The sequence below is a fragment of the Sciurus carolinensis genome, chromosome 11 (genome assembly GCF_902686445.1).
Source record: "Sciurus carolinensis chromosome 11, mSciCar1.2, whole genome shotgun sequence".
NCBI lineage: Eukaryota > Metazoa > Chordata > Mammalia > Rodentia > Sciuridae > Sciurus > Sciurus carolinensis.
The window spans coordinates 77,084,385-77,112,248 of NC_062223.1; the positions used below are offsets into that span (position 1 = coordinate 77,084,385).

Below are 27,864 nucleotides of genomic sequence, written 5' to 3' on the forward strand. Positions count from 1 at the left end.
CCAACTGTGAGCTCTTTGAAGACAGGTTTGAAATTTGTTTCTAATTCCTTGGAGCTTTGCAATGGGCCTGGCAAGAGTTTGTAGGTACTTAACAAATGCTTCTAGGTGATTGCAGGCACACATGAAGAGAAGAGTGTTTGAAGTACTGATTAATCTGAGATATTTGCATTTTAACTGAGGTTATATATGTGTATAGATGTCACTTAGCATTTTTGTTTGTTGTTTAGTTGGTTTGTTTACTTTTTGGATTGGAACCTAACATCCAAATCTCTGTCTTATATTATCCAAATGATTCTCCACCATGAGTCTTGGAGGGAGACAACTTGTCTTCCATGATAGAGGTGGAAAAGGCCAGCAATTTACTTCCCCAGCACTGCTGCCAGCCCCACCCCCAGAATGTATGATTCAAGTTCAGTCAAATACATTCTCCTACAACTTTGATTAAGAAACTGATGCTGCAAAGGAAGGAGGGCTGGGGTTATAGTTCAGTGGTGGAGAGCTTGACCACCATGTGGAAGGCCCTGGGTTTGATTTCCAGCACTGCAAAATAAGTTAATATATATATTTTTAAATTAAGAGGCAAGGAAAGTGGAGTTCATTGTGGCAAATGGTGGGACAGTGGCAGTAACATCTAGGTTTTGGGACAGCAATGACAGCAGAACAAGTGGCCCAATGTTTGGGGCAGGGTTAGAGGTAGCAGTGGTGTCCTTACTGAATTGGTTTTGTATGATTTGGGTTAAGATCATACTTGCCTTGAATTTTTATTTATACCATTTTTAAAATATAATTCACACACCACATAATTTTCCCATTTAGAGGTACAATGCAATAACTTTTTAGTGTAGTCACAGATGTGTGAAACTATCGTCATGGTCAGTTTTAGAACATTTTTATCACCTCAAAGAAGCCTCATCCACATACCTTTCAGCACCTCCCTGGTCCCATCCCTTCTCACCTCTGAATAACTGCTGACCTACTTTCTGTCTATAGGTTACCCTATTCTAGATTTTCATATGAATGGAATCATACAGTATTGTGGTCACTGTGACTGGCTAATTCCATTTAGCATGTTTTCAAGGTCTGTCTATGCAGTAGCATGTATCAGTACTCCATGTCTTTGTGCATCTGAACAATATTTCATTGTATATCATATTTTGTTTATCTATTCTTCTTGACATTTAGGTAGGTTCCTCATTTTGTTGATTACAAATAATGTTGCTATAAACATTCACGTGTTTGTGTGAGGACATATGTTTTCATTTTCTGCTCCCCTCCTTTTTTTTAGTTAAGTCTCTAGACTTTCCAGTGACTCCATGACATGCAGAAATTCATCTTCACCAGTACATTTCTTGTTGAAAACAGGTAGAATGGATTTTGTTCTTTACAATCATGAAGGCTTGGCCCCTTTTTGCTGGGGCCAGTTCTTAGCCCCAGGGCAAAAGAGTTCTTATTGGCTAATGTGACACACTTCCCAGTTACCTTCAGTGTTGAAGTTAGCCTTCCCATTGTGATAAGAGAGAATGAGGTTCAGAGAGGGAGAGTTATTTCTGAGGAAACACAGTCAGTGGTACAGCTAGGATTAGAATCTAGGACTCCTTATGCAAACTTGATGTTCTTTCTCTAATCTGTGTTTCTGTACATCAATGCTACAAATATTTTTAAACTCCATAGTCATAAGGTATATGGAAAAAGCAGAGAATATGGAGTCCAGAGATGTGGTTTCTACTCCTTGCTTTGCCACTTAATGATCTTGGCCAAGTAATTCGACATCTCCAGGCCTCAATTATCTCATCTAGAAAAGCAGAGAATGGGGACCTCAGGGGAGAAGGGTTCTATTCAAGGGTACAATCTCAAATGCCTCCAGCCTCCAGAGGGTATTACTATTTCACTTATTCCATTATATTTTATCCACTCATAATTGATTTCTTCTTGATTACAATGTATAGTAGAGACATGTATTTCCATTTCAAAGGACAAATTCTGTTGAAATTTTGGATGCTTTTTTCCCTTTTTTTTTTTTTTTTTTCCTTCATGGTACTGGGGGTCAAACCCAGGGCCTTGTGCTTGCAAGGCAAGCACTCTACCAACTGAGCTATATCCCCAGTCCTTTTTTTTCTCCTTTTTTTTTTTTGGTACCAGGGATTGAACCCAGGGGTGCTTAACCACTGAGCCACATCCCCAGCCCTTTTTAATATTTTATTTCGAGACAGGGTCTCACTGAGCTGCTGGGATTACAGGTGTGTGCCACCGTCCCCAGGTCTTTTTTTTCTCCCATTTTGTTGCTTTTTCATCCCGCTTCTTGTGAATATTCTTCTCATGGTTCTTATTGTGCTTTATTTTCATGGTGGCATTTTAGGTTGTGTTCTGGCAACACAGATGCACTTTGCTTGCTTCATTTTCACAAAGAAGTATGTTCTTGTCTAAGCTCCCTTCTTTGGAAACTTATGGTCCTCTTGTTCTAGGTCTTATTTTATTACTTTTATTGAAGATGTGATCAGGAAATATTTTACTTATAAGGAAAAGACTTAAGAAAGATAACAGCACAAAGCACCTGCACTAATGGCGAAATAACTTGACCTATGTGTTGGGAAGAACATGGGGAAGTGATAAGGACTTTGGCTGACAACAGAGCCTGTGACTTGACAGATGACAACCAGATATTTGGATTTTTTTTTAAAGTCTGAAATGTGATTTTAATGTGAAATCTTTTTAAAAATTCAGACCATTAATTCAAGTAAAGTTCATCCTGCAGAACTTTCTCTAATTGGTCGATGAGGTCTTCGCTGTTATTCTTCATGTGAAGAAGGAACGCCAGCAGCTCGTTGGGAGATGGCTAAAGAAAGGTGACTCTGCCATCTGCTGCTCATTAGTGGTATGTCCCTGCCAGTCTTGTTTTTACTGTTCAGGTGCCACCCTCATAAAGGGTCAGATCTGGAAGGCGTTGCGGTGGGGCATCTACTCCAATGGCTGAGGTGTGTGAAGCACATAGAGGTCTTACATCCCAACACCCAGCAACCAACTAGCCAGCAGCCCATCCTTGGGGGAGTATCAGCCATGTGCTAGTGTGGGGGCCAAAGTGTGGCTGGCAGAAGCATGAGAGGAGAGGAGAAAGAGCTACAGTGGGAAACACCAAAGAGTTTGGAGGTCATTACAGATCTCAGGGCCAAAGGTTGAGTAGAGAAAATGGAAAAAAAAGAGTAGGTGTGAAAACAATTCAGAAAGAAAATCTGACTCGGTAAGATCAGACACGGAATGAAGGGTTGAGACTGCCAGTGCTTGCCAGTGAGTTACACTTTGTGCTACTGATTACTTTTCATAAAACTTCAGTTTGATTATTCATTAACTCTAGTCTAAGGGAAACAATAAAAAAGAAAACAAAAAGAAAAAAAATGTTTTAAAATCCCCAACATCTCCAACCTATTTTGGCTACCTACTGAAAGCAGGACAGAAGGTAATTGTCATCAGGTAGACTCTAAATGTTCATCCCTAACCCCAGTCAGTTACTCCCACTTGTCTATCAGGAATCCTACTCTGGGAGAACATGTTCACAAAGAATTGCATGCAGATTTTCAGCAGCAAATTTTGGTATCCAAATTGAATAGTCCAAATATCCATTATCTGGTGAATAAATAAACAAAATATGGTATACTGCTACAATGGGATACTATTTAGCAATAAAAAATAATGAAATACTGGTATCTGTACCAGCATAAAAAAATACTATATTAATTTGCTTGGGCTGTCATAAACAAAGTAGCACAGACTAGGTGACTTAAACAACAGAAATTTATTTTGATTCTAGAGACTGGAAGTTCAAGATCAAGTACTGGAAGAGTTGAGTTCTTCTGGGGCCTTTCTTCTAGGCTTGTAGATGGCCACATTCTCCTCGTGTATTCACATGGCTTTCTTTCTACATGTGTTAATGTCCTAATCTCCTCTTTTTACAAGGATACTGATCATATTAGATTAAGCCCATCTTAATTATCTCATTTTAACTTAAGCACCTTTTAAAAGACTATTTCCAAGTACAGTCACATTCTGAGTTACTGGAGGTTAGGACTTCAACATATGAATCTGGGAGTGGGGGGTAAACATTCAGTCTATAACAAAAGTCGTAATACAAAAAGACTACATGTTGTATGGTTCCATTTATACGAAATTCCTAGAAAAGATGAAACTAAAGAGACAGAAAGCAGATCAAATATGCTTGAGACTGCGGGGTGGAAGCAAAAATTAACAGCTTAAATAGGAAATAAGACCTCAGAGGAATTCGTGGTGTATGTGTGGGGATGCACGTGTTCTACAATTGTTATTTGGATGATGGTTGCTCAACTCTGTAAATTTACTGAAACTCATCCAGCTATATACTTAAAATGGGTGGATTTCATGATATATAAATTCAAATAAATTCCCAATTCAAATAAAGCAGTGGGAACCCTGAAAGGTCAGTCACCTGGGGCGGGCAGACAAGGTTAGTTTGGCATTAAAGCCATCTTTCTGGTGGTGAGTGTGGAGGACAGCCTGCAGGAGGAGGAACTGCAGGCAGAGAGAGCTGTGGGAGGCTTCGATGAATGCCTTGTGTTCTGAGATGAGCAACAAGGATGGGAGCAAACCTAGGGCCTGTTCTTTGAGAGAGGTGATCTGGAGGGAATGGGGCTCCTTGGGACTACCACAGAGGAAGCCAGCTTCCTGGAGGGGGAAAGCCCTTGCAAAATGCTCAGCAGATGGATGGTCCCTTTGTCTTGCTCAGTGGAGTACTGAGAGGCAGAGACTGTTGACAGAGGCTGCGAATGTATTTCTGGGTATGAGTCAGCTCTGAGAACAATGGTGGATGGCAAGTAGTCAGAAACCCAACCATCCAGGTGGGAAATGAGAGGCATTCCTTACTGACCAGCAATCCCACAGTCCCCAGCCACTGTGGCCATACCACAGTCTGGCAGCTCACTTATGACCCAGCCATGACAATACTGATTAACAGGCATTTACTGTTCTTCTCTGTGCCAGACCCCATCTGCACCAGAGGTGAATCAGACACAGACAGGCCTGGCCTTGAGGAGCTCACCAAAAACTCAGAGAGATGTGTAAGGGGTGGACACCTTGATAATCTTTTTATTGTTTATTTATTGTCTCTTTCTTTTTTAAGAGATTAGAAGAATCTATGATAAAGTATCCTGCATGGACATAACCAAAGCTTATGGCCACCTTGTATTTGGGTAGAGAGGGAAGGAATGGGGTTGCATGAAACAAGGGAGGTTTACAAGGGGACTCCCCCACACCCTTGCCCCCAGCAAGGGGAAAGAGAAGATATGATATGCAGCACTGGGATGCTGACTGAAGGAAAGAAATTCAGAGAGAAGAGACGGTGGGTGGTGTGAACTATGGTGAACTATGCAGTGTCCCCCACACCTCCACTCTTAGTATCCTTAGTATCTACCCAAGTCCCCAGATGCTTGATGTGATTGGATCTGTGAAAATCGGCAGCTAAAATACAATGAGACCAGTGCCAGAGAGGGACAGCAGCATGGTCTGGGCTAGGCGCATACTCATCAGGAGGCTGTGAGAGGGAGGCCAAGAGGGAGGTTTGGCAGTTTTCAGACAGGAAGGGTGAGTGGAGCAGAGGGCAGTGTTTCAACCTGTAGGAAAAGTGGGAAGTGAAGGCACCTGACTGTGAAAGAAAACACACGGCTGTTGGATGACCTGGCTGCAGTCTGACTTCCCTCAAGAGGGAAGTGAGAGAGGACCTGAGAAAGTGCCTGGAGCTTGCCCCCTCTTTTGTTTTTGTTTTTGTTTTTGGTACCCAGGATTGAACCAAGGTGCACTTAACCACTGAGCCACACCCCCATCCTTGTTTTACATTTATTTTGAGACAGGGTCTCGCCAAGTTGCTCAGGACCTCCCTAAATTGCTGAGGCTGGCTTGGAATTCACGATCCTCCTGCCTCAGCGTCGGGAGCTGCTGGGATTACAGGTGTGTGCCACTACGCCTGGCTATAGCATGCCCTTCTTCTCTGCTAAAAATCGGTACTTTATTCTGAAATCCACTGGGAACCATGGAGGGATTTTAAGCAGGGAGTAACACCATCAAACCTATGTTTTAGAAACATCATCCTGGAACTGACGTTAAAGTGGGCTAGGGTGCGCGGCCATCGGCTCCTCTGCGGGGCTCAGGGTTCTGCAGTCTCCTCCCCCTCCCCCTCCCTCACCTCCCGGCCCATTTCCCCAACCCCCGGCCGCGGAGCGTCAGTTTCCTGGAGCTCCCCACCTTCAGCGAGACCAACGAGAAGACCCCCGCCAGCCTCTAGAGCAGCCTGGCCAGGAACGTGACACAGTGGCGCACGAAAGTGAAAGCAAGGCGTGACTTCCTGTCCCCAAACCATTCAAGACGCGGGAAAAAATGCTTTCTGAAAGCAGTTCATTTTTGAAGGGTGTGATTCTCGGAAGCATTTTCTGTGCTTTGATCACGATGCTAGGCCGCATTAGAATTGGTCATCAAAATACAATGCACCATGAGCATCATCACCTACAAGCTCCTAACAAAGAAGATATCTTGAAAATTTCAGGGGATGAACGCCTGGAGCTCAGTAAAGGTTTTCAGATATATTGTATCATCCTTGTAAAGCCCAAAGATGTGAGTCTTTGGGCTTCAGTGAAGGAGACTTGGACCAAACACTGTGACAAAGCAGAGTTCTTCAGTTCTGAAAATTTTGAAGAATTTGAGTCTATTAGTATGGAAACAAGTGACATGTGGTTAATGATGAGAAAAGCTTACAAATATGCCTTTGATAAGTATAGCGACCAATACAACTGGTTCTTCCTTGTACGTCCTACTACATTTGCTATTGTTGAAAACCTAAAGTATTTTTTGTTAAAAAAGGATCCATCACAACCTTTCTATCTAGGTCATACTATAAAATCTGGAGATTTTGAATATGTGAGTGTGAGAGGAGGAATTGTTTTAAGTATAGAATCAATGAAAAGACTTAACAGCCTTCTCAATATCCCTGAAAAGTGTCCTGAACAGGGAGGAATGATTTGGAAGATATCTGAAGATAAGCAGCTAGCAGTTTGCCTGAAATATGCTGGAGTGTTTGCAGAAAACGCAGAAGATACAGATGGGAAAGATGTATTTAATACCAAATCTGTTAGGCTTTTTATTAAAGAAGCAATGAATAATCACTCTAACCAGGTAGTAGGAAGATGTTGTTCAGATATGGCTGTTACTTTTAATGGACTAACTCCTAATCAGATGCATGTGATGATGTATGGGGTATATCGTCTTAGGGCATTTGGACATCTTTTCAATGATACATTGATTTTCTTGCCTCCAGATGGGTCTGACAATGACTGAGAAACGGAACAAGAGCATGTGTTTGATCACCATATAAGACATGTTATCATTGTTTGTAATAACAGCTATATATCTTACTATAGCAGTATGTTTCCTTTCTGATCTGGAGGCACTGGTATAACCACACATTAAAGTTTACTAGAACATTTGTAAATAGGGTGGTATTTCTTTCCTTAAGACACATATGAAAAATTTAAATGTGTTAAAGAGAAATGTTTTAAGAATAATTTTGCAAATAAAGGATATATTTATAAATATATTTTTTAAGTGGGCTAGGGCAAGGCAGGGCAGACTGGAACAGAGATGAGGCTAAAGAATATGAGGAGTAGCATGAATTTCCCTTTTCAGCAGAAAAACAAAAAGAAAAAGACAAAGACTGATAATAAGGAGGGTCTGAAATAGGGCAGGTCCAGGGAGATCAGAAGTATGTCTCCTGGGGGACAGAGAAAGGGGACTAGAGGAAAGATAGTTTGGGAAAGTCCTCCATCTGATTTTGTCTTTTACTCCATAGCCTTGAAAGAAAATATTGAAGGGTAAGACACTTCAGTGCATTAGCCCAAAGTGTATGGAGGGCTTCCTAAAGTTTTATGTGTCAAAGTTATATATATAGGAATGTTTGAAGCCTTCCTCTGGGGTCTCCAGCAGTAGTGCATCTTGTAGCTCTAACGTACCTGGACTTGGTCCTAAATTTTGTCTCTAAAAGGTCACTTCTCTCACTTCGTTTCTGATCACTGGGCCTTTGAAGAAAGCTGAATTTCCCCAGTTAGCTTATCAATAATGCTCACCTTGATAACAGACTACATAATGTAACAATTTCATTGGTGGAAGGAAAAGTAGACAACGCCTTCTACAAACACTATTTTGTAGCTCAACAAAAGGGATTATAGAGCAGAACAATATTTAATTCAATTTCATCCATCTATTCATTCAGTTATCAGTAAACAAATATTTGCTAAGGGCCTAACCTGTGCTAGCTTTGGTGGGGGATCAGAGAAGGCTAAGAATCCAGGGATGAAAAAACCTTTGAAGAAGTCCCATTCTGTGGGAACTGAGACTCTACTGTGTGCCATCCTGCAGATTCAGGACTTCAGTTCCCGCAGTCAGCGTCCTTCTCCAGATGGAGGTGCCTCCAGAATGCCTGTCATGCCCATTTCTAAGACATATCTCCTCCCCCTGTTGCTGTTGCTTAATGACCATCCTCAACCCCACCCACCTCTTCATTCCACGTGGTTTACTGTCCAGAGTTGTCCCCACCCTGTCTTCAGTTCTCACTCCTGAACTTGCTGAACTCTAACTATTGTGTCTCTCACTTCTCTAGCCAGTCACCAGAAGCCTCCTGATTACCAAATCCAATGCATTTCTGTCTCTACCCAGAGTCATTTGGAATAGTTGATTCCTTCAAACTCACTTCTTTCCACACTGAACCCTCCTAGGGCTCCTTCTCTCTTTCAGTTCCCCTTTTAGGCATTTCCTTCTTTGCATGTCTCTTACCTACTGGTGTGATTTGGGGTTCTGCCTTCAGCTCTGTCCCTGGATGATCTAATCTACCCCTTCCAGTAGCCTCAACTGCCATCTATAACTATGGAGCCCCAATCTAAGCCTGCAACTAAGCACAGTTATATCCCACAGTGTATTGAAGATCTACAGTAGGTGCTACCTGCCCATTTCCTCTCTTATAACATGATCTTTTAAACTGTTCACTTACTGTCTTGAACCAGGGTCATATATCTCTTGTATTCTATGATGCCTTATATATAGTGAGTTCATAAAAGGAACTCAATGAACAACTGAAGAATGAATGAAAGAGTACCTATCCAAGAGAAACTGGTTCCCTGGCTTTGGGCTACTAAAAAACATTTTGATGATGTGAGATTTTTTTTTTTAAGAACTGAGGGAAAAAAACAAACAAACAAACAAAAAAACCCTGAGCATACCAGGTTACAAAACAGAACTGTTAAGAAAATCTGTAGTTAGTGATAGGGCAAAGGCCAGGGGTAGTGATAGAGATGAGCCATGGCAACCTATAGCTATGTTTAAATTATGAGGAGATCTGGGGTATAGATCAGTGGTGTAATGTGTGCTTCCCATGTGCTAGGCCCTGGGTTCAATTCCCACCATCAATCAATAAACACAAGTAAATTTAGAAACTTAAAAAAGAAGTAGAAGTTGTGGATAAGCCAAAGGAGAAAGTAGAAGACATATGGAAAGAAGTGGTGATGTCAAGAGAGAGGGAAGGAGGCAGAGAGAGCAGCCCACTCCTCTGAGATTGTGCCTGGAATGACTTTTGCCTTTTACTGGTTTCCAGTGGTCTTTACTTTCACCATCACAATCTAAAGCACCCCACAAACTCCCAAGCAAAGGGAGAAAGGAAAAAAATATATATATACAGAAGACATGCAAGATGGGGGTAGGGGTCCTCCTGCTTTTTTTGGTCTGAATGTCTGAGGAGGTGAAGGTAGAAATGTGAACTTCTGGTGATTGAACTGAGGAAGAAAGAGGCTGGTTGTGTGAAACAGGGGAACAGTATCTAAGTATGTCCTCTTGGCTCACCCTCTTAGTTTTGTTAACTGAGGGATTTTACATTGATTTTATAGAACTGATAAAGTGTTTTAGAACAGGCACCTGCAGGCTTATCTCACTGTCCCTTGGGTTCCTGTCAGGAGGTTAATGTGTCCTGGCCTTGGCAGCTGTACATTCCACAAGACAGTCAGTCTATTCATATGTTCTCATAAATCAACTTTTTTTTTTTTTTTTGTGGCGCTGAGGATGGAACCCAGAACCTCATGCATTCTAGGCAAGTGCTCTAACACTGAGCTAAAATCCCAAGTCCAAAACAACTTTTTAAAATAGAGGACATACAGGCTTGTTGGGCGTTATTAAAAGACACAAAAAAGATAGTCCTGGGAATTTATTTCACATATATTTTGCCTACAGTGATAGGAAATGGAATTCAGACTTAGACACCCAAGTCTGAAGTTTTCTCTTTATGTCCGATCTTCAGGCTGGGGTAGTTGCCTCCTCCAGGTTCCCATGGCACCCTATGATTCTCTTACACAGCATGCTGTTTACACTCCATAGACTGTAAACTCTCTGAGATGAAGACCCATGCTGTGTGTCCCTATTAGTCTCATAAAGTTTGGCATACAGGAGGGTTAGCTGTGTTTGTTGAATAAATGAATAATCCACGTTATACCTTAATGTCAATAATTGCCGGTGCCCTGAGAAATGATGATTGGACAGTTATGTGACTCCTGAGTCATTACTTCTTAATCTTTTACTTCTTGATTTTGACGTTCTGTCTAGCCTGGAATGCTATCCCTGGGAGACCTGTGGTAGCCCTGAAGCCCAGGAAGCTGGTAGAGTTCCAAAGTTGCTCCTGCAGGCCTTCTTTCCTAACTAAGAAGCTGGCCCACTGGGTTTCCTGCCTGTGAGGGAGATGTAGAAGGGCTTAGGCAGCCAGGGCAAGATGGCGAGTGAGGAGGTCAGAGGTAGGGTCAGAACAAAAAAGCATAGAGAGGGCCTTCTAAGGAAGTCAACTTCCTGGCAGACAAAAGTGCTCATGGACACAAGCCGGGGACCCAATCAGGCAGACACTTCCATACTCTTGCTCCTAAGTGGGGAATCGAATAGAAAAACTAAAACAGACACAAGGACACAGGGGGCACCAATCAAAGAGAGTGAGGAGCGCTGGACAGGGGAAGAGATAAGGAAAGGAGGACATTCCAGAGATCATAAAAAGAACAAGCCAAAACTCCCCCACTGGATTCCCATCTTTGGGACCCCTTCTCTTTGGAGAAGTCTGTCTCCATCGCTTTTGCAATAAACCTGCTGTTTGCTTGCTGTCTCTATGTCTTGGTCTTCAATTCTTTGCTGAATGGAGAAAATGAACCCAGCACTTCTAGATGGTAACACCTGCATATAGGTAAACTACTCCTCATCCCACCCCAACATTGAGCCCTGTCCAACTTTTGTTCTCCATGCCTTGTCAGTGTCATTAGACTCACTGCTGCCCATCATTTTTGGGATGATGTGAGGATGAACAGGAAGAAAGAGGAAGGTCAGCCTTACACATTCTCCACCTCCCTCCTCCTCCCCACCTTTCTATTTTGGTACCAGGGATTGCATCTGTTAGCACAAAAAGATGGGGCAGGATGCACACCTCACACAACTCAGCTCTTTATTCAGGGGGGTGAAATGGAGTCCGTGGACCCACTTTCCTGGTGGAAAATGAGCCACTGAACAAAGAAAGGGACTGGGTTTATATAGGTTATTTTGGGGGATGGTCTAGTGAACATATGTTTTGCTTAGACACTCAGGAATGTGGGCCTTTTTGGTGAAGGTCTGTGGATAGTGCCTAAAAAGGATTTTGCTTTGGAGATAACACCTCCTGGAGACTGTTTTCTTTTGAGGATGATAAAACATATCCTCTTTTCCTGCAACCAGCATCTGGAAAACATTTGTCTTGGGAGATGAAAGCTGTCAATGCGTGCCCTTCATTTTTATTTCCTTTTCTTGTCCCCAGGTTTCATTATTTGGGGAATTTTTATTCTCTATATTATATATTATATATTAGCACCCAGGGGCACTTAACCACTGAGCCACATCCCCAGCCCTTTTTATTTTTTTAATTTGAAATAGGGTCTCATTCATTTATTTAGAACCTCACTAAACTGCTGAGGCTGGCTTTGAACCTGTAATCCTCCTGCCTCAACCTCTGGAGCCACTGGGATTACAGGCCTGTGCCACAGGCCCTGCAAGAATCTTGATCCTATGGCTCCCACTGCAGGTAGTATCTGGCACTGACATCCCACCAGTTTTGTCTAGCTTCTGCTAGCTGATTGATCTTTCTGGGGAACTGATGTGTTCTCAAGATAAGGCCCCTGTGTTAAACCTCATCCTTAGGGAATAGAGAGTAGGATTATGATCCTCCTGCCACAGCCTTGGGAATAGCTGGGATTACAGGATTGTAATCCACTGTTTCCCCTCTAAAATCTCACTGCCTTTAATATAATTAAACTCAAGTCAATAAATATTTATTGAGAAATAAATGTTTCAGAAATAAATCAGATGCTGATGCTGTTATGTTATGAAGATGGTAGTTCTAAAATCTTACTAAGTTACTTGTTTAAGCAAACCTTGTATTAGAATTTATATGGATTTGTTTCGTATTCATGCTTTGCATTAACAACATAGAGTTGATTTCAAATTTGGGCCTTTTTTGGTAATGGGATAATAGAATCTAACAAGGATTTCTAGGATTAAAAAAGTCATTCTACGAGAGGTTTCCACAACATGGTAGGTACTCAAATAATATTTACTATGTTAGGAATGCACATGAGCTAAAGTCTTACTTCACCTAATTTATGGGAATGAAAATACCAAGGAATAATTTTTTTATTTCCTTTTGACTCTAAACCCAAGATTTCATTAATTATACGGGGGCGCTAATCTCCTGGACTCCTAAGTTTACTTATTGGCATTTACTAGCTGCGGTTCTCTTCTAACCAACATAATTCATTAACTAGAGGGCAAAATAGGTAGGTAATAATGGAATTTATTTTATTGTGGACAGACACACAGTGTAAGGTCTTTATGTATATTATCTCATTTATAACTAAACCACACTCTCAATCAGTAAGGATTATTTTATCAATTTATAGGTGGGAAGACTGTGGCTCCCAGAAATTAAGTATTTGGTCCCGACTCAGTCCTTTGGTGGCACAGACGAAGTTCAAAGCCTTGCCCTCGCCAGCTTTCCTAGCTCCTCACTTCCGTCTGCTCTTACTAGCTCCACCCCCTCCAGCTTGCGCAGTCTCCATGACTAGTTTGGCCCTCGGACGGCTGCCGTAGCGCGTCGCCTCTGTTGCTGTGGGAAACGACCCGCGACCTGGGAGGGAGCAAAGTCGTTTCCCGCCGGCGGGAGCTGCGGCTGTGGCTGAGAGAAGGGCTCGGAGCCGGCGTGGACCAACGCTGCAGCACCATGGCGGACCAGCTTTATCTGGAAAATATAGACGAGTTCGTCACGGACCAAAATAAGATCGTGAGGAGCTAAGACTGGGGAAATGGGCGTGCGAGTGGGATCTTGGGCCTGGACAGGGGAGCGGGGGCCTTGACCCCTGAACTTGTGACCTCGTGGGGATTGGCCGAGGGGAGACAGGTCACCACGCCTAGTGCCCCAGGATGAGCGAGGACTCCCGGGGGAGGTCTTCTGGCTTACGCGCAAGTCCACTTGCCTTGGGCGGGCGTGTAAGGAAATGTGCACCCGGCTGGGGCCACCGGGGTCAACGCGGAGGGCGGGGCGTTGGTTGAGAACATTTCTAAGGGTACATTTAGCTTATCGGGTGGTTGGCGTCCAAAGTCCCAGGTTTACAGTTGAGGAAATTGTGTCTTGGTTTAATCTCCAGACGGTTTCCTCTTCCTGGAAATTTAAATATTGATAGTGGTTTGACCCGCTTGATAGGGTTGGCGTGAAGATTAAGTGAGAGAATGGACGTAAGAGCTCTTTGCTCTTTGTGACTGACTTGCCTGTGAGCTAAGGCACTTACTTTGGTTACACCTAATTACTGGTAGACTTTACAGTGACCGCTGTCCAAGTTGGTGGTAGTGTACCTCGAGGAGGAAATTGAAGCAAAGGGGTCAGATCATTTGTTTATTTGCAGTTAGTAAGGGATAAGTAGTTTTGGAACCTAGTTCTCTCTCCTTCATTAATGCTATACTGCCTTTGCCTGACCTTTATTAATTTTCTTTTGGGAAGCTTAGCATTTTGAATAGGAGGAGACTTCGAGAGAACAGGCTTATTGGATCAAGAAAGAATGCAGAATTGATGCCAGTAATTCCCAATCTAACTACCAATACGGTTTATCCACTTTATTCATTTACTTCCTGACTCTTCACACCTGTGCTCTTTTAATGTTGTATGGCTTCAACTTTCCTTAAAAGTTCTAAGTCATACACTTTAGAATAATCTAGTTTTAGGAGTTTGGGGTGGTGGCCCTCTCAGAGACAGAATGTAAAGAAAGGGCATAAATAAAACAAGGAATGTGAGGGAAATGAGCTTTTAAAATGTATATTCAGCCTGCTATTTTAGATTCTTCTGCATTAATCCACCTGTGAAACAAATTTCTAGTATTTGTAAGACGAATATGTTGGTTCAATTTGCCCAGATAGATGGTTCTTCTGAACTACAATGGCATCTATTGTAATTTATAAGGGATAATCATCTAAGAATAGGAATTTTTAGGAATGGGCCCTTGGGAATGATCTGCACACTGAAATCATCTAATAAAACATTTAAAATATTGCTTCTTGCAGGTGACGTACAAATGGCTGAGCTATACACTAGGAGTTCATGTTAACCAGGCCAAACAGTAAGTTCAGTTTACTACCAACATTAATGACTTTGGAGTTTTTGTTTTATTTTGATTTTCATTTCTATGCATAGCCCCTAGGTTAGAACTGATTTTTATTTTTTTTTCCTGGATAAATGGGAAATAATACTATTTTTAGTACCTTTTGTCTCTATGTGGGGGGTTAGTGGGCTCGTGTACAAATGTGTGGTGATAAATTTTGATGGACTTAGTTGCAGCCTTGGCCTCTGGTTAGCATCACTTTGTTATTGCAAATATATTAAATGGGCTAACTAGTTCTTTTTATAAGTCAAATTTTTTAAAAATAATGTTTTTCGTTGTAGATGGACACAACACCTTTATTTATTTTTATATGGTACTGAGGATCAAACCCAGTGCCTTGCACATGCCAAGCGAGCACTCTACCACTGAGCCACAACATGAGCACTCTATAACTCAGATTTAAACATCTGTTGTTTTACATCTTTACTACATTTTCACTGTACTTCTTAAGCCCATTTTTGGGTGTTATTGAAGTACTTCCATAATCAGGTCAACAGGTGTTTGATAGCTGTGTAACAGTATAAGACAGGAAAACTAAGTATACTACAAAGAGTGTTTAGGATGGTGCAGAGAATTGTCCTTGAATTTTGCTATATCAGTTTTCCTCGCTGAAACTTGTGGTCCAACTTGAGGCCAGAAGGCAAAAGCAGTCTTTTGATTTAACTATATAATTTTTTGACCTGCAAAGTTGCAGATATTATCTGTATTCTAAGGGATGGGATTGGTGAACCAGCTAAGGACACACATATCAGACACATTTACTTTGTTCTGTTCCTTACAGTAGTCTGATTTTTGTCTATTCCTTGATTGATAGGAATTTTCTCTGAATCATAAAAAGATTCCACAAGGATTAAAAAGTTCCTAATCTCTAGAGCAAGTTGATTTGGCTTTGTTTGGGTTAGTGTCAGGTCTCGGAGACTTGATTTTGTCTGTGATGTTTAAAACTTTTAAGACTTGAAACTGGGCTGGTGTTGTAGCTCAGTGGTAGAGCACTTGCCTCGCATGTGTGGGGCACTGGGTTACATTCTCAGCACCACATAAATGAATAAAGGTATTTTGTCCATCTACAACTAAAAAAAAAAAAGACCTGAAACTGTTAGCCCTGGGATAGACTTGAGCTGATTTTGGATGAGATTGCCCAAGACCCTGGTCCTGGCCCAAACTCAAGAGCTTCAGTGACTTTGAGTATAGACATCTATAAGAGTTATTAGTCATTGCAGTTATGAATGTTTAAATATGAAGTGAAGCAACTATTACTGTATATATACCTGTTGGAGTTTAAAGTTGAATATTAAGGACTGGAGTTTATGACCTAAAGATGCTTGTAATTTTGCTACAGCTAAACTGATTATCATTTTTATAGCTTAACATTGTCTAGCTTCTGCCTGTCTTTCCAGCTTCATCCCATTCTACTCTTTGCCTCACCTGTTATATTCTTCAGATGTATAAAATTCATTCTCATCCTAGGACCTTTGTACCAATACTTCTCCCTAGAATGCTCCTCTTCCAGCTTTCCTCATTCTTCAAGTTTCCACTCAGATTTCACATGTTGTATGTAATAAGCTTTCCCTAATGCTGTTTCAAGTGTTTTACCCCTCCTCAACTCTTGTCATACCATCCTACTAATTTTTTTTTATGCCTGGGATTGAAACCAGGGGTATTTAACCACTGAACCACATCCCCAGCCCCTTTTTAAAAATATTTCATTTAGAGAGGGTCTCACTAAGTTGCTGAGACCATCTTTGAACTCATGATTCTCCTGCCTCAGCCTTCCACGCCCCTGGGATTACAGGTGGGCATGGTGGTGCCTGACTCATAATTCATTTTTTAAAAAGATTTATGGATATGAAGATTTATGGATATATATATACGGATATATAATTCACGTACTGTACAATTCACCCTTTTAAAATATATAGTTTAATAGTTTGGTATATTAAAAATTGTGCATCTATCACCACAATCAATTTTATAAATTCATTACTCCAGATAGAAATCATATGCCCATTAACAGTCTCTAACCATTTCCCCAACATCTTCCTGCCAGTCATAGACAATCTTTAATCTTTCTGTCTGTACATTTGCCTATTCTGGACATTTCATATAAATGGAATCATGTACAATCTCTTATATATTTGGTTTCTTTTCACTTACTATAATGGTTTCCAGGTTTGTCCAAGTTGTTGCATGTGTCAATACTTAATTCCTTTTTACTGCTAAATAATATTCCATTGTATGGGCTACCATAACAAAGTACTATAAACTTAGTGGCTTAAAACAACAAATTTATTTACTCAGTTCTGGAGGTTGGAAGGCCAAAGTCAAGGTGTTGGCAGAGCTATGCTCCCTCTGAAACCTATAAAAATTTTTTTCTTACCTTTGTCCCCTGTCTAGTGGTTTGTAGCAATCTTTGGCATTTCTTGGGTTGTAGCTATGTAATTCCAATCTTTGCATTCCTTGTCACATACTATTCTTGTGTGTCTGTCTTCACATAGCCATTTTGTTGTAAGGACACCAATAGATACTGTATTAAGAGCCTACCCAACTAGAGTATGACCTTGACTTAATTGATTACATCTGTAATACCTGTTTCCAAATAAGTTTATATGTTAATGTGTTAAGAGTATTTCTTTTTCAAATACATTTAGCCCATAGCATGAATATACCAAATTTAATTTGTTAATCTGTTGATGGATCTTTGAATTGTTTCTACATTTGATTATTATCCATAGCCCTGCTGTGAATATCTGTGTACAAGTGTTTGTATAAACATATGCTTTTAGTTGTTAAGTATAGATACCTCAGATTAGAATTGCTGGATCATATGATGACTGTTTAACATTTTGAGGAACCGTCAATCTATTTTTCGGAATGACTGAATCATCTTAATAATCTCATCAGCAATGTATGAGGATTTTAATTTCTCTACATTCTTGCCAGCCCTTTTTATTATGTCTTTATTTCAGCTATCTTTGTAGATATGAAGTAGTATCTCATATGGTCTTAATTTACATTTTCCTAATGACATTGAACATCCTTTTATGTGCTTATTGGCCATTTGTATATCTTCTTTGGAGAGATATCCAAAAATTTTGTGCATTTTTTTCATTGGATTTTCTTTTTATTGTTGAGTTTTAAGAGTTCTTTATATATTCTGGATGTAAGAACCTGATCAAATAAGATTTGCAAAAACTTCTATTCTGTAGGTTTTTGCACTTTCTTGATGGTATCCTTTGAAGCACAAATGTTTTTGTTGTTGTTGAAGTCCAATTTGTTTTTATTTTGTTGCTTATGCTTTTGATATAGTATCTAAGAAGGCTTTGCCTAACTCAAGGTCATGAAAATTTACTTCTGTATTTTTATCTTAAGAATTTTGTAGTTTTTTTATTTAAAAAAAATTTTTTTTTGATACTGGGAGTTGAACTCAGGAGTGCTTAACTACTGAGCCCTAACTGCAGCCCTTTTTTATATATATATATTTTTAGTTGTAGATGAACACAATCCCTTTATTTCATTCATTTATTTTTTTTTTATGTGGTGCTGGGGATTGAATTTAGTGCCTCATGTGTGCTAGGCAGGTGCTGTCCCACTGAGCCACAACCCCAGATCCCCTTTTTAATTTTTATTTTGAGACAGGGTCTTGCTGAATTGTTGAAGACCTTGCTGAGGCTGGCTTCGAACTTGTGATCCTCCTTCCTCATCCTCACAAATCACTGGGGTTACAGGTGTACATTTCTATGCTGGGCTCATGCTAATTTCTTTTTTTTTTTAAATTTTTTTTCTTATAGATGAACACAGTAACTTTGTTTTATTTATTTATTTATGTTTATGTGGTGCTGAGGATCAAACCCAGTGCCTCACACTTGCTAGGCAAGTGTACTACCACTGTGCTACAACCCCAACCCCCTCATGCTGATTTTAAAATGAAGCATTAAAATATGTAAATAATGATCATGTTTTATAGTAATCATTTGGAGTTAATTTTTTGCACATGGTGTAAGTAAAGGGTCCAACTTAAATTCTTGTGCATATGGGTATCTAGTTGTCTGAGCACTTCATAATTTCTGCTTATTATTACATGTCTTCTCACTAAAACATGCTTCATGAAAGCAGGAAACTTATTGGTCCCGTTTATCACTGTTCATTGCTCTTATTGTGTAACAAATCATCCCAAAATTTAGTAGCTGGAAACAACCATTTTAATTACGCGTACAGATTCTTTTGGTTTTTCAACAGGACACAATGGGAGTGACTTACGTCAGTTCTTTTATGTCTGGTGCTTTAGCTGGGAAGTCTCAATGACTGGAGTCCAGTCTTCTGTAGGCACATGTCTTGAAGTTGATACTGGCCATCAGCTGAGACTTTAACCTGGGCTTCTTTATAGCACGGTGTCTTCAGGTAGTTAGATTTCTGATACAGCAGCTCATGTACAGTTCAGGGCTCCAAAAACTCGTGTTCCAGCACACAGCAGAAGCCGGTTTCCTTTTCTGAGTAGTACAGTGAATCACTAGCCCTCCTAGATTCGGGATTTGGGACTCGACTCTTGTTTCTTAATGGGAAGATATAGAAAAACATCTGGAATAGGAGGCACTGTCTCAGCCATCTTTGAAAAATACAGTATGTCTTAATCATAGTATCTTCCCGTGCCTAGCATGTAGTAGGTGCCATAGATATTTGTTGAATGATTACTAAGCACTATTTTCACAAACATTTCTTTTACATAATATTTATAACAATCCAAGGTGATGAATGTTATCAACCTCTTTTAACAAATAAGAACATTATCAACCTCTTTTAATAACCTTAGATTTTCTTGCATCTTTTTTGATATTGTTGTACTGAGGATCAAACCCAGAGCATCTTGCATGCTAAACAAGCACTCTACCACTGAGGTATACCCTTAGCCTTCTGGGACCTTCTTTTCTTTACTTATAGTGTAAGCATCTGTCCCTCTTGGCACTGAGGACAGTGATTGGACATAGTAATTACTGATTAGATTCAAGAAACATTTCTCTAGTTCTTACTATATTTTTAAGATCTTAGGTTTTGTGTTTGATGGAAAAGGTTCCTCCCCTCATGACTTAAATAAGGTAATTTTAGTTCATGAAAATGCTATGTAGTAATAAAATAGGGTTAAGGAAGGCAGTATGAACTATACACTGTAATTGTCCTGGGAAAATTATGAGTGGAACTGATCAGGAGGAAAAATTAATGAACTAACATGGGAAACTACAATTAATCATGTGTAGGAAGTGTATCTTATGTCATGTTGTCATGTAAGAATATTTAACATTTTGTTGGTAAATAAAATATTTGGCTTAATTAAATTAGGTAAATGTGTTAGACTCAATTGCTTTGAACTTAATAATATAAAAGAAAAACATAAAAAAAGGGGAAAATACACACCAAAAGAAAACAAATTGGTAATGTAAGAGAGGAGACCTGGTGTTGATTTGGGGAGACAAATGCATAGATAATAGTAACTGCAATGATAGAATTAAGATTATGAACTGTGAATAAAAGATAGTGCATTTGGCTAACAAGCTTGAGAGCATCTTGGGCATGGTACCTGCCTATCATGTTTTTTAGCATAATCCTAAGAAACTAAAACTGTCATGAATCTGTTACCTTGTCAGTCCTAACATAATTACTATAATAGAAGGAAATGCAAGAGGGCAAGGGGAGGAATCAACAAAAATGCTGAACAGGGCATGTATTTGTCCTCAAGGAGCTGATAAATCTAGTGAGACTGACAGATATATAAACTAAACAGTTAAAATGCAGTGAGGTAAGTGCCACAGTAGTAGATATAGGATGCGCTCTGTTAAAACATGGAAGGCAGGGGTACCCTGCTGGCCTGGTGGTATTAGGGAAAGCTTCACATAGGTGATAATTGAGCTGCTGTCTTGATGAGAAATTAGGTGGATGCGGCCTGAGAAGAGAATTCCAGGCAGAAAGAAGGGCATATACAAAGGAATAAGGGGAACTGCCTAAGGTTAAAAATGTGTGGGTATGGGGGAATGGTGAAAGAGAGATACAGGGCCCAGAATAAGAAGGGTCTTACACATCATTAGTAGGGTTTGGAAGTTGGTACTTAGAGGATGGAGAGCTACTAAAAATTTTGGAACAACGAATAATACTCCAGACAAGAAAGGCCAACTACCTTTTCAACATCAGTAGACTAATAGATATTTCAAATGTACTGTGCTCTACCACTTAATTCCTGGTATTTCCCCTTGGTACCTGCTTTCCTCTGTCTCAGTGAATGACAGCTTCATTTTTTGAGTTGCTTAGGTCATCCTTGACTCTTCTTTACCTCACACTCCATAATCAATCCATCATATTCCTATATTTCTACCTTTATACCCCCAGTTTATCCACTGATTACTCACTCCACTGTTCCTGCCTCATTCTAAGCCCTAATCGCTAGCCTGGACTACTGCAATAGCATCCTAATTGGTCTCCTTGCTTATTCCCTTGTTCTTCTATAGCATGTCACACAGCAGTCAGGGATTCTTGTAAAAGGTGAGTTCACATGACTTCTTCAAACTTCCTTTCTTAGAATCCTTACTGTGGCCATAAATGCCTATATGTCTGGCATCTGCTGTCTCCTGTGACCCTCCTCCCTTATTTTGCTTCAGCACACTGACCTTCTTTCTGTTCTTTGGATCTTGTTGACATTCTTGCTTCATAACCTTCATGTGTGCCGTCTACTTGGTACATTTTCCCAAGATGTCCTCACCTCCCACAGAGCTCTGCTCATGAAGCCTTCCTTAATCACCGTATGTGAAATTGTAAAACCTCTTAGGTATTCTCTGTTATGTTACTTGATTTTTTTCCCCATGGACTTACTATCATGTAAGATTATGTACTTATTTATTGCCCCTTTCCTATGGTAGGAGCTTTTAACTGCTTTGTTCACTGCTCTCTCCCTCAACAACCACAGATTTTTTTTGAGAGATGGGGGTACTAGAGATTGAACCCAGGGCACTTTTGCACTGAGCTACTTTTCAAGCACCCCCCCCCCATTTTTTTTTTTTTTAATTTTGAGAAAGGGTCTCGCTAAGTTGCTAAGACTGGCCTCAAACTTGTGATCCTCCTGCCTCAGCCTCCCAAGTTGCTGAAATTACAGGTTTATGCCACTGTACCCAACAGTAAAAATTTTTTGACTGTTCTGATTTGCATTTTAAAAACTTCACTGAAGCAGCATCATGGATATTGAAGGTGGGGGAAGAGAAGCAGTAGACACTTGGAAATGGAATTGTCTAGTCAAGAGATTTGGAGGGCATGAAGTAAAAAATTACTTGAGGGAAAGCTGGTACTGCTTGGCAACTCCCTAGATAGGAAGAAATGAAGATAATGATTTCCATGTTTCTGGCTTGGTTGACTTTAGCGAATAATGATGTCATCAGAAATAGATGAAGCCATGGGGATGGATAAAATTGACCAAGGAGAATATCTGGTAACCACCCACATCCCACCCTAGGAAACTGCTCAGACCCAGGCAAGCCAGGATGATTGGTGACACTGACACATAGAAGGAGAAGATAGCTGGAGATAACTCAGCAGTTTAGGAAAGGGAGGAAGTAGAGAAGTCTGCAGGAAATAGAGCAGAGGTGGTTGGAGGGGTAGCAGAAGACTCAGCGGGGCATAGTTCATAGAAGCTAACAAGGTGAAGAAAGTTATCAAAAGTGTAGGTGGACTGTCTCTTGAAATTTTTGAGTTTCTGGTTGTTCTGGTAGAATGAATGCTTCTTCAAAGACAAATTATATCTTTTTGTCATTAAACTATAACTTATTGAGGAGAGTCGGCTTCAACATTTGCTGGAAGATAGGGATAAAAGTGAATTAAAGAATTTTATTAAAAGCAACATTTTACACTTAGCATTTGGTTCTTTCAGGTTAATAAGTATTTTGGATATTGGGTGGTGTAAGTAAGCTGTTAAATTCTGTAGTTATGAAGCAGCATTGAATCTGAGTGACTGTAACATTGGAATTTCAGAGCTGGACATTTGTGATTATGTACATAATAAGAGTTTTTAATATTTTAGAGTAATGAATTCTTTTAGAATCTTTTGAAAACCCTGAATCATCTCTACCCCAAAAAGTACATGTATATTTGCTGATACTTGGGCGATGAGGGTTATGAAGGACTTGTGAATCCTAGGTTAAGAGATTTGTTAATCTAGTATAGCCCTCCCTTTTATACCTCAAGATATTAAGAGGCCTAGAAAAATTAACTTGTTCTGCATTTACCATAGTTTGATAGATACATGACTGAACTTATTCTTAATACAGCATTGTATTCGTTATAAATCATGGCTGCCATTTTAATGTGAATCTGCCTCTCTTGTCCTATTAGACTTTTTTTTTTTTTTTTTTTTTTTTTTTTTTTTTGCTGTTCTGGGTATCTAACCCAGGTGTGTGTTACTTATTGGGTTGTTATGCCAAATCAAACAAGTTGACTCCTATCCCCATGACCCTTCTAAAGTCTGTCCTTTTAAAAAAAAAAAATCTCTGTTCATGGACTGAGCAAAGATCCTGCTTGAACCCAAGGGTACTCTTATCACTGAGCTATATTCCCAAACCTTTTTTTTTTTTTTTTTGAGACAAGATCTCACTAAGTTGCTGAGGCTGTCCTTGAATGTGAGCTCCTCCTGCCTCAGCCTCCTGAGTAGGTAGTTGCAGGGATATGCCGCTGTGCCTCACTGCTTCTAAAAACTTTGATGGACTATCAGATTTCATATATATATCTAACTATGAATTAAGAGTTTATGAGGTTAAAAACTATTACTAATGAATTACTTTTCTTTCTTTGTAACAGGATGCTATATGAGTATGTCGAAAGGAAACGGAAGGAAAATTCAGGAGCCCAGCTGCATGTCACCTATTTGGTGTCTGGTAGTATCATTCAGAATGGACATTCTGTGAGTTCTCAGAATTTTATAATGAACTTAACATGTGTTTGAGCTATAAACAGTGTTATAACCTTACACAGGAGAAGGAAAGAAAAAAAAAAGACGACTTAGTATTATGGAAATTTTAAATTCAAAATATTCATCCTAGAAGAGGATTTGAATTTTTAGACTACATCTAAAACTCAGAAAAGTTTGGGAAATATCTTGGCTGTGATGCAGAGACTATCATTATTCAATTTTCTAGACAAGAAGATATTGGGAGATTGCTTCCATTATTCTCTATACCTTTCTTCAAGGTGTGTTAGGGATAGTGGTCATTAATTTTTATCCTGTTCATATTTCAAGCCACAAACCTAAGTGTTCACACAAGAAAAAAAAAATTTTTTTTAACTTCATCTGAGCACTCATTTTGGTAACTTTATAGCTATGTTTAATGGATAGGAAATATTAGCCCGGGACTGACCTAATGCAGTGCAGAAGCGTGGACTGGGAACATCTTTATTCTCCTACATCTTTTTATATTGTAGTCCCAAGTGTTATCTGGTCATCCATCAGCACAGGTTACTACTGTGTTTTCATCATCCCAGCAACCAAACTTTCTCAGGTCTGCTGACTTTCTCTTAGCTACTTCTATGTCTTTCTCTTGGGCACAGAGATTATTCTATTCCCATGCCTTAGTGGGCTCTGGAAGCTCTGCCAAGAAATCTTATTCTATCTCCTATACCAGCCTGAGCCCTGGGAACAACGTTAGTAATACCTCCTCTCTGGTTTCCTCCCAAAAGTAGACATGCCTTCTTTGATCTCATCTTCTTCAAAATGTATGTGAAGGTTCTTTTGCTTCTTCTACCAGTCCCATGGACCAGGGCTTCTTCTCAGAGATCTGTTAATACGTCTCCCTCTTTCCTTTGACTTGTCCTCAGAATTGTAGTTTAGAACCCCCACTTGTCTAAATACTCTCTGTATTTGTTTTATAGCAAAAGAATTTTAAGCATGTGATATTTAAAACTGGAATGTTAATTTAGTAATTTATAAGGAGAAATGAAACTCCTCAAGGGATCAAATCCTCATTTTCTGGCCAGCATTTTCTGTCCTTATTGGCAAGCTATTTGGCAAGCCAAATGATAATCAAGGTATTTGCAAGTTTACAATCAGATATCATTATATATCTGAAATAGGAAATTAAGCAGTCTTGATTAATTTACTCTCAAAGATAAACCTGCCCCCAGAATTCTCTTTCTGTGTGGCTTTTGAATGGATACTGTCAAAATTTGCAACTGTGTGTCTTTTTTCTAGGTTTAACTATATTGTTGTCTCTTTAGGTATGTCATTACCATCAAACTAGTCATAAGCAGGTCTGTTCCTTAGAATCATTGTGTTCCCAAACTAGTCATAAGCAGGTCTATTGTGTTCCCTTAAAGTACAGGTTGAGTATCCCTTTTCTGAAATGCTTGGGACCACAGAAGTGTTTCAGATTATGGGATTTGTTTTGTTTATTTATTTATTTTAATATTTGCATATACATAATAAGTTATCTTGGGAAACGTGATAAATTCTGATTTAATACCCCCTTTTTGACTTCCTCCCAAAAGTAGACATACCTTCTTTGTTCTCATCTTCAAATCTATGTGATGGTTTTTCTGTTTCTTCCACTGCCAGTCCCATGGACTAGGGCTTCTTCTCAGAGGCTCAGTAGTATCCTGTGTTGATGGATTACCAGATACCACCAGGAACTATAATATAAAGTCTTAAGTTTCATATATGCCTTATGGCCTGAAATGTAATTTTATACAATATTTTAATAATTTTTTGCTTAACGATGTAAGCTCAGTGATACGTAAGGGACGTAGCTCAGTGGTAGAGTACTTACCTAACATGTGCAAGGTCCTGAGTTCAATCCCTATCACTACCAAAAGAAAAAGAAGAAACTGCATGAAACAGTTTCATGGTATAGAGTTTTCCACTGTTGTTGCCATACCAGTGTTCAAAAGGTTTCAGAATTTATAACTTTTGGATTTTCAGTTAGGGTTTGCTTAACCTGCTGTGATTTTTGTTTTTGGTCACTGATCCAAGAAAATTTGGAAGAGAAATGCTTATGTTGCTATTCATGAAATTTCGAGAGTTCACAGATCTTCTGTACTAGAATCTAAAGTTAAGAATTTATATTGTAAGATAATTCACATTTTTTCCTCTAACTCATTATGGCAGGGACTCAATTTGGAATCCTTAAATGGTATTAGAAATTGATCTTTAGGGTTCAGGGAATTCTTAGATGAAATCTTAGAAGTTCATTCAAGTTGTGTTCCCCAGTGAATTTTTCTAAGAAAGAATGTTTTCCAAAACTATATATCACCTATTATTGTTAAAAACTTGTAGAAATTATGTCAGTCATCTTCTCATTAATATAACAAAAGACCTAAGAAAGTCAACTTAAAAATAGGAAAGGTTTATTTTGCCTCATGGTTTCAATTCATGGTTGATTGGCCTCATTGCTTTTGGGCCTGTAGTGAGGCAGAACATCATTTTGGGAATGCATGGCAGAGGAAACCCTCATCCCATGGCTGGATGCAAAAGAGAGGGGAAGAAAGTATCATTCCACAATCTGTTTCAAGGGCATACCCTCAGTGATCTAAAACTTCCTATTTAGGCCCTACCTCTTAAAAGTTTCTCCCATCCTACAGTAGCACCAAGCTGGGAGCTGAGCCTTAACCCATGGGCCTTTGTAGAACATTTAAGGTCTAACTGTGGCAGAAGTTATAAACTTTTATGCTGTTCCTTGCTTATAGAAAGCCTTCTATTTCTAAATTTAAGAAGACATTTAACTGGGCACAATGGAACATGCCTATAATCCCAGGTACATGGGAGGTTAAGGCAGGAGGGTTGCAAGCTTAAGGCCACCCTGGACAACTTAATGAGACCCTGTCTCAAAACAAAAAATTAAAAGGGCTGAGGATGTAGCTCAGTAGTATAGCACCCCTGGGTTCAATCCCCAGTACTGCAAAAAAAAAAAAAGAAGAAGAAAGACTTTAGATTCTGTTCATCTGCCAATTGTGATGGCATAGCTGATTTGATGGCACACATCATGCCTGTTATCCCAGCAACTGGGAAAGTGAGAAATGAAGAGGTAGATCCCGATTACATGGCAGTTAGAAAACTATTCCTCTTTCCTTATAGCCACATTTGGCTTCATTGATAATATGCCTTAGCCAGTTAAGCAGTCCCACATTGAGTTATCTGAGTTGTTTTCAATCTTTGGCTATTGCTAATAGGTCAGTGTATATGAGTTATGTGGTTTTTTTTTTAAAGTATTTTTTTAGTTGTAAATGGACACAATACCTTTATTTTATTTATTTATTTTTATGTGGTGCTGAGGTTTGAACCCAGTGTCTCACATATGCTAGGTGAGTGCTCTACTACTGAACTATAATCTCAGCCCAGGTTATGTGTATTTTGTTAGTGTGTTTAAAATTATATTCTTAGCATCATGTACAACCATAGAAACGAAATGTTGTACCCCATTTGTGTACAATGAATCAAAATGCAGTCTGTTAAGAATTAAAAAAAATAAATAAATAGCATTCTTAGAAGTAGGATTGTTGAATCAAAAAATAAATGTATATGTACTTTCTTTTTTTGCAGGGGCTTGGTGCTTTACTGGGGATTGAACCCAGGGGTCCTCTCCCACCAAGCTCCATCCCAACCCTTTTACTTTATTTTGAAACAGGGTCTTACTGAATTTCCCAGACTGGCCTTGAACTTGGGATCCTCCTTAGCTTCTGGAGACACCAGGATTATAAGCATGTGTCACCCGGCTGTATATGTACTTTGGTTGATTATTGCCAAATACCTCTCTATTTCTCATTTTCCCTGACAGTGTATGGAGCATGCCTGTTTCCACACAGCACATGTTGTCATGTTTCAGAGCCATTTGCATTCCTTTTGCTGTGCATTATCTGTTTATAGCTCTTGCCCATTTTTCTAAAAGGTCTTTGTTTTCTTCAGTTTTGTGTTCTTTATTTTTAGAAACTCTACTAACCATTTGTGATAAAGTTGCAGATACTTTTCTTTATCATTTGTCTTTGAACTTTTCTTAATGTTATGCTTTCATCCAAAAGTTGTTAGGTTTTAATGGGTTATTTCAATTATTTTTGAATTTGAATTGTACATAGGATACCCTCTCATTCTTAGGTTATA

At 39.5% G+C, this 27,864-nt stretch overlaps 2 protein-coding genes across 6 annotated transcripts in view; both read left to right on the forward strand.

Moving 5' to 3' along the window:
* The first annotated feature begins 6,393 nt into the window (after positions 1–6,393).
* Positions 6,394–7,347, forward strand: LOC124995345 (C1GALT1-specific chaperone 1-like). The gene has a single exon (XM_047567669.1). The coding sequence runs from the start codon at positions 6,394–6,396 to the stop codon at positions 7,345–7,347; it is 954 nt and encodes a 317-aa protein (XP_047423625.1).
* A 5,875-nt stretch (positions 7,348–13,222) lies between these two features.
* The window catches only part of Pold3 (DNA polymerase delta 3, accessory subunit), a 101,859-nt gene continuing 87,217 nt past the window's right edge, over positions 13,223–27,864 (forward strand). For all 5 annotated transcript variants that reach the window (XR_007103908.1, XR_007103909.1, XR_007103910.1 and 2 more), the window contains exons 1-3: positions 13,223–13,387; positions 14,659–14,714; positions 23,580–23,682. Coding sequence is in view for 1 of the 5 variants with exons in the window: in XM_047516676.1 (XP_047372632.1) it covers positions 13,328–13,387; positions 14,659–14,714; positions 23,580–23,682 (219 nt within the window). In the remaining 4 variants the exon portion in view is untranslated. The remainder of the gene's footprint in view (positions 13,388–14,658; positions 14,715–23,579; positions 23,683–27,864) is intronic.

Bases quoted from the DNA above. Each gene is read 5' to 3' on its own strand.
- LOC124995345 (XM_047567669.1), top strand. From the start codon at position 6,394: ATGCTTTCTGAAAGCAGTTCATTTTTGAAGGGTGTGATTCTCGGAAGC.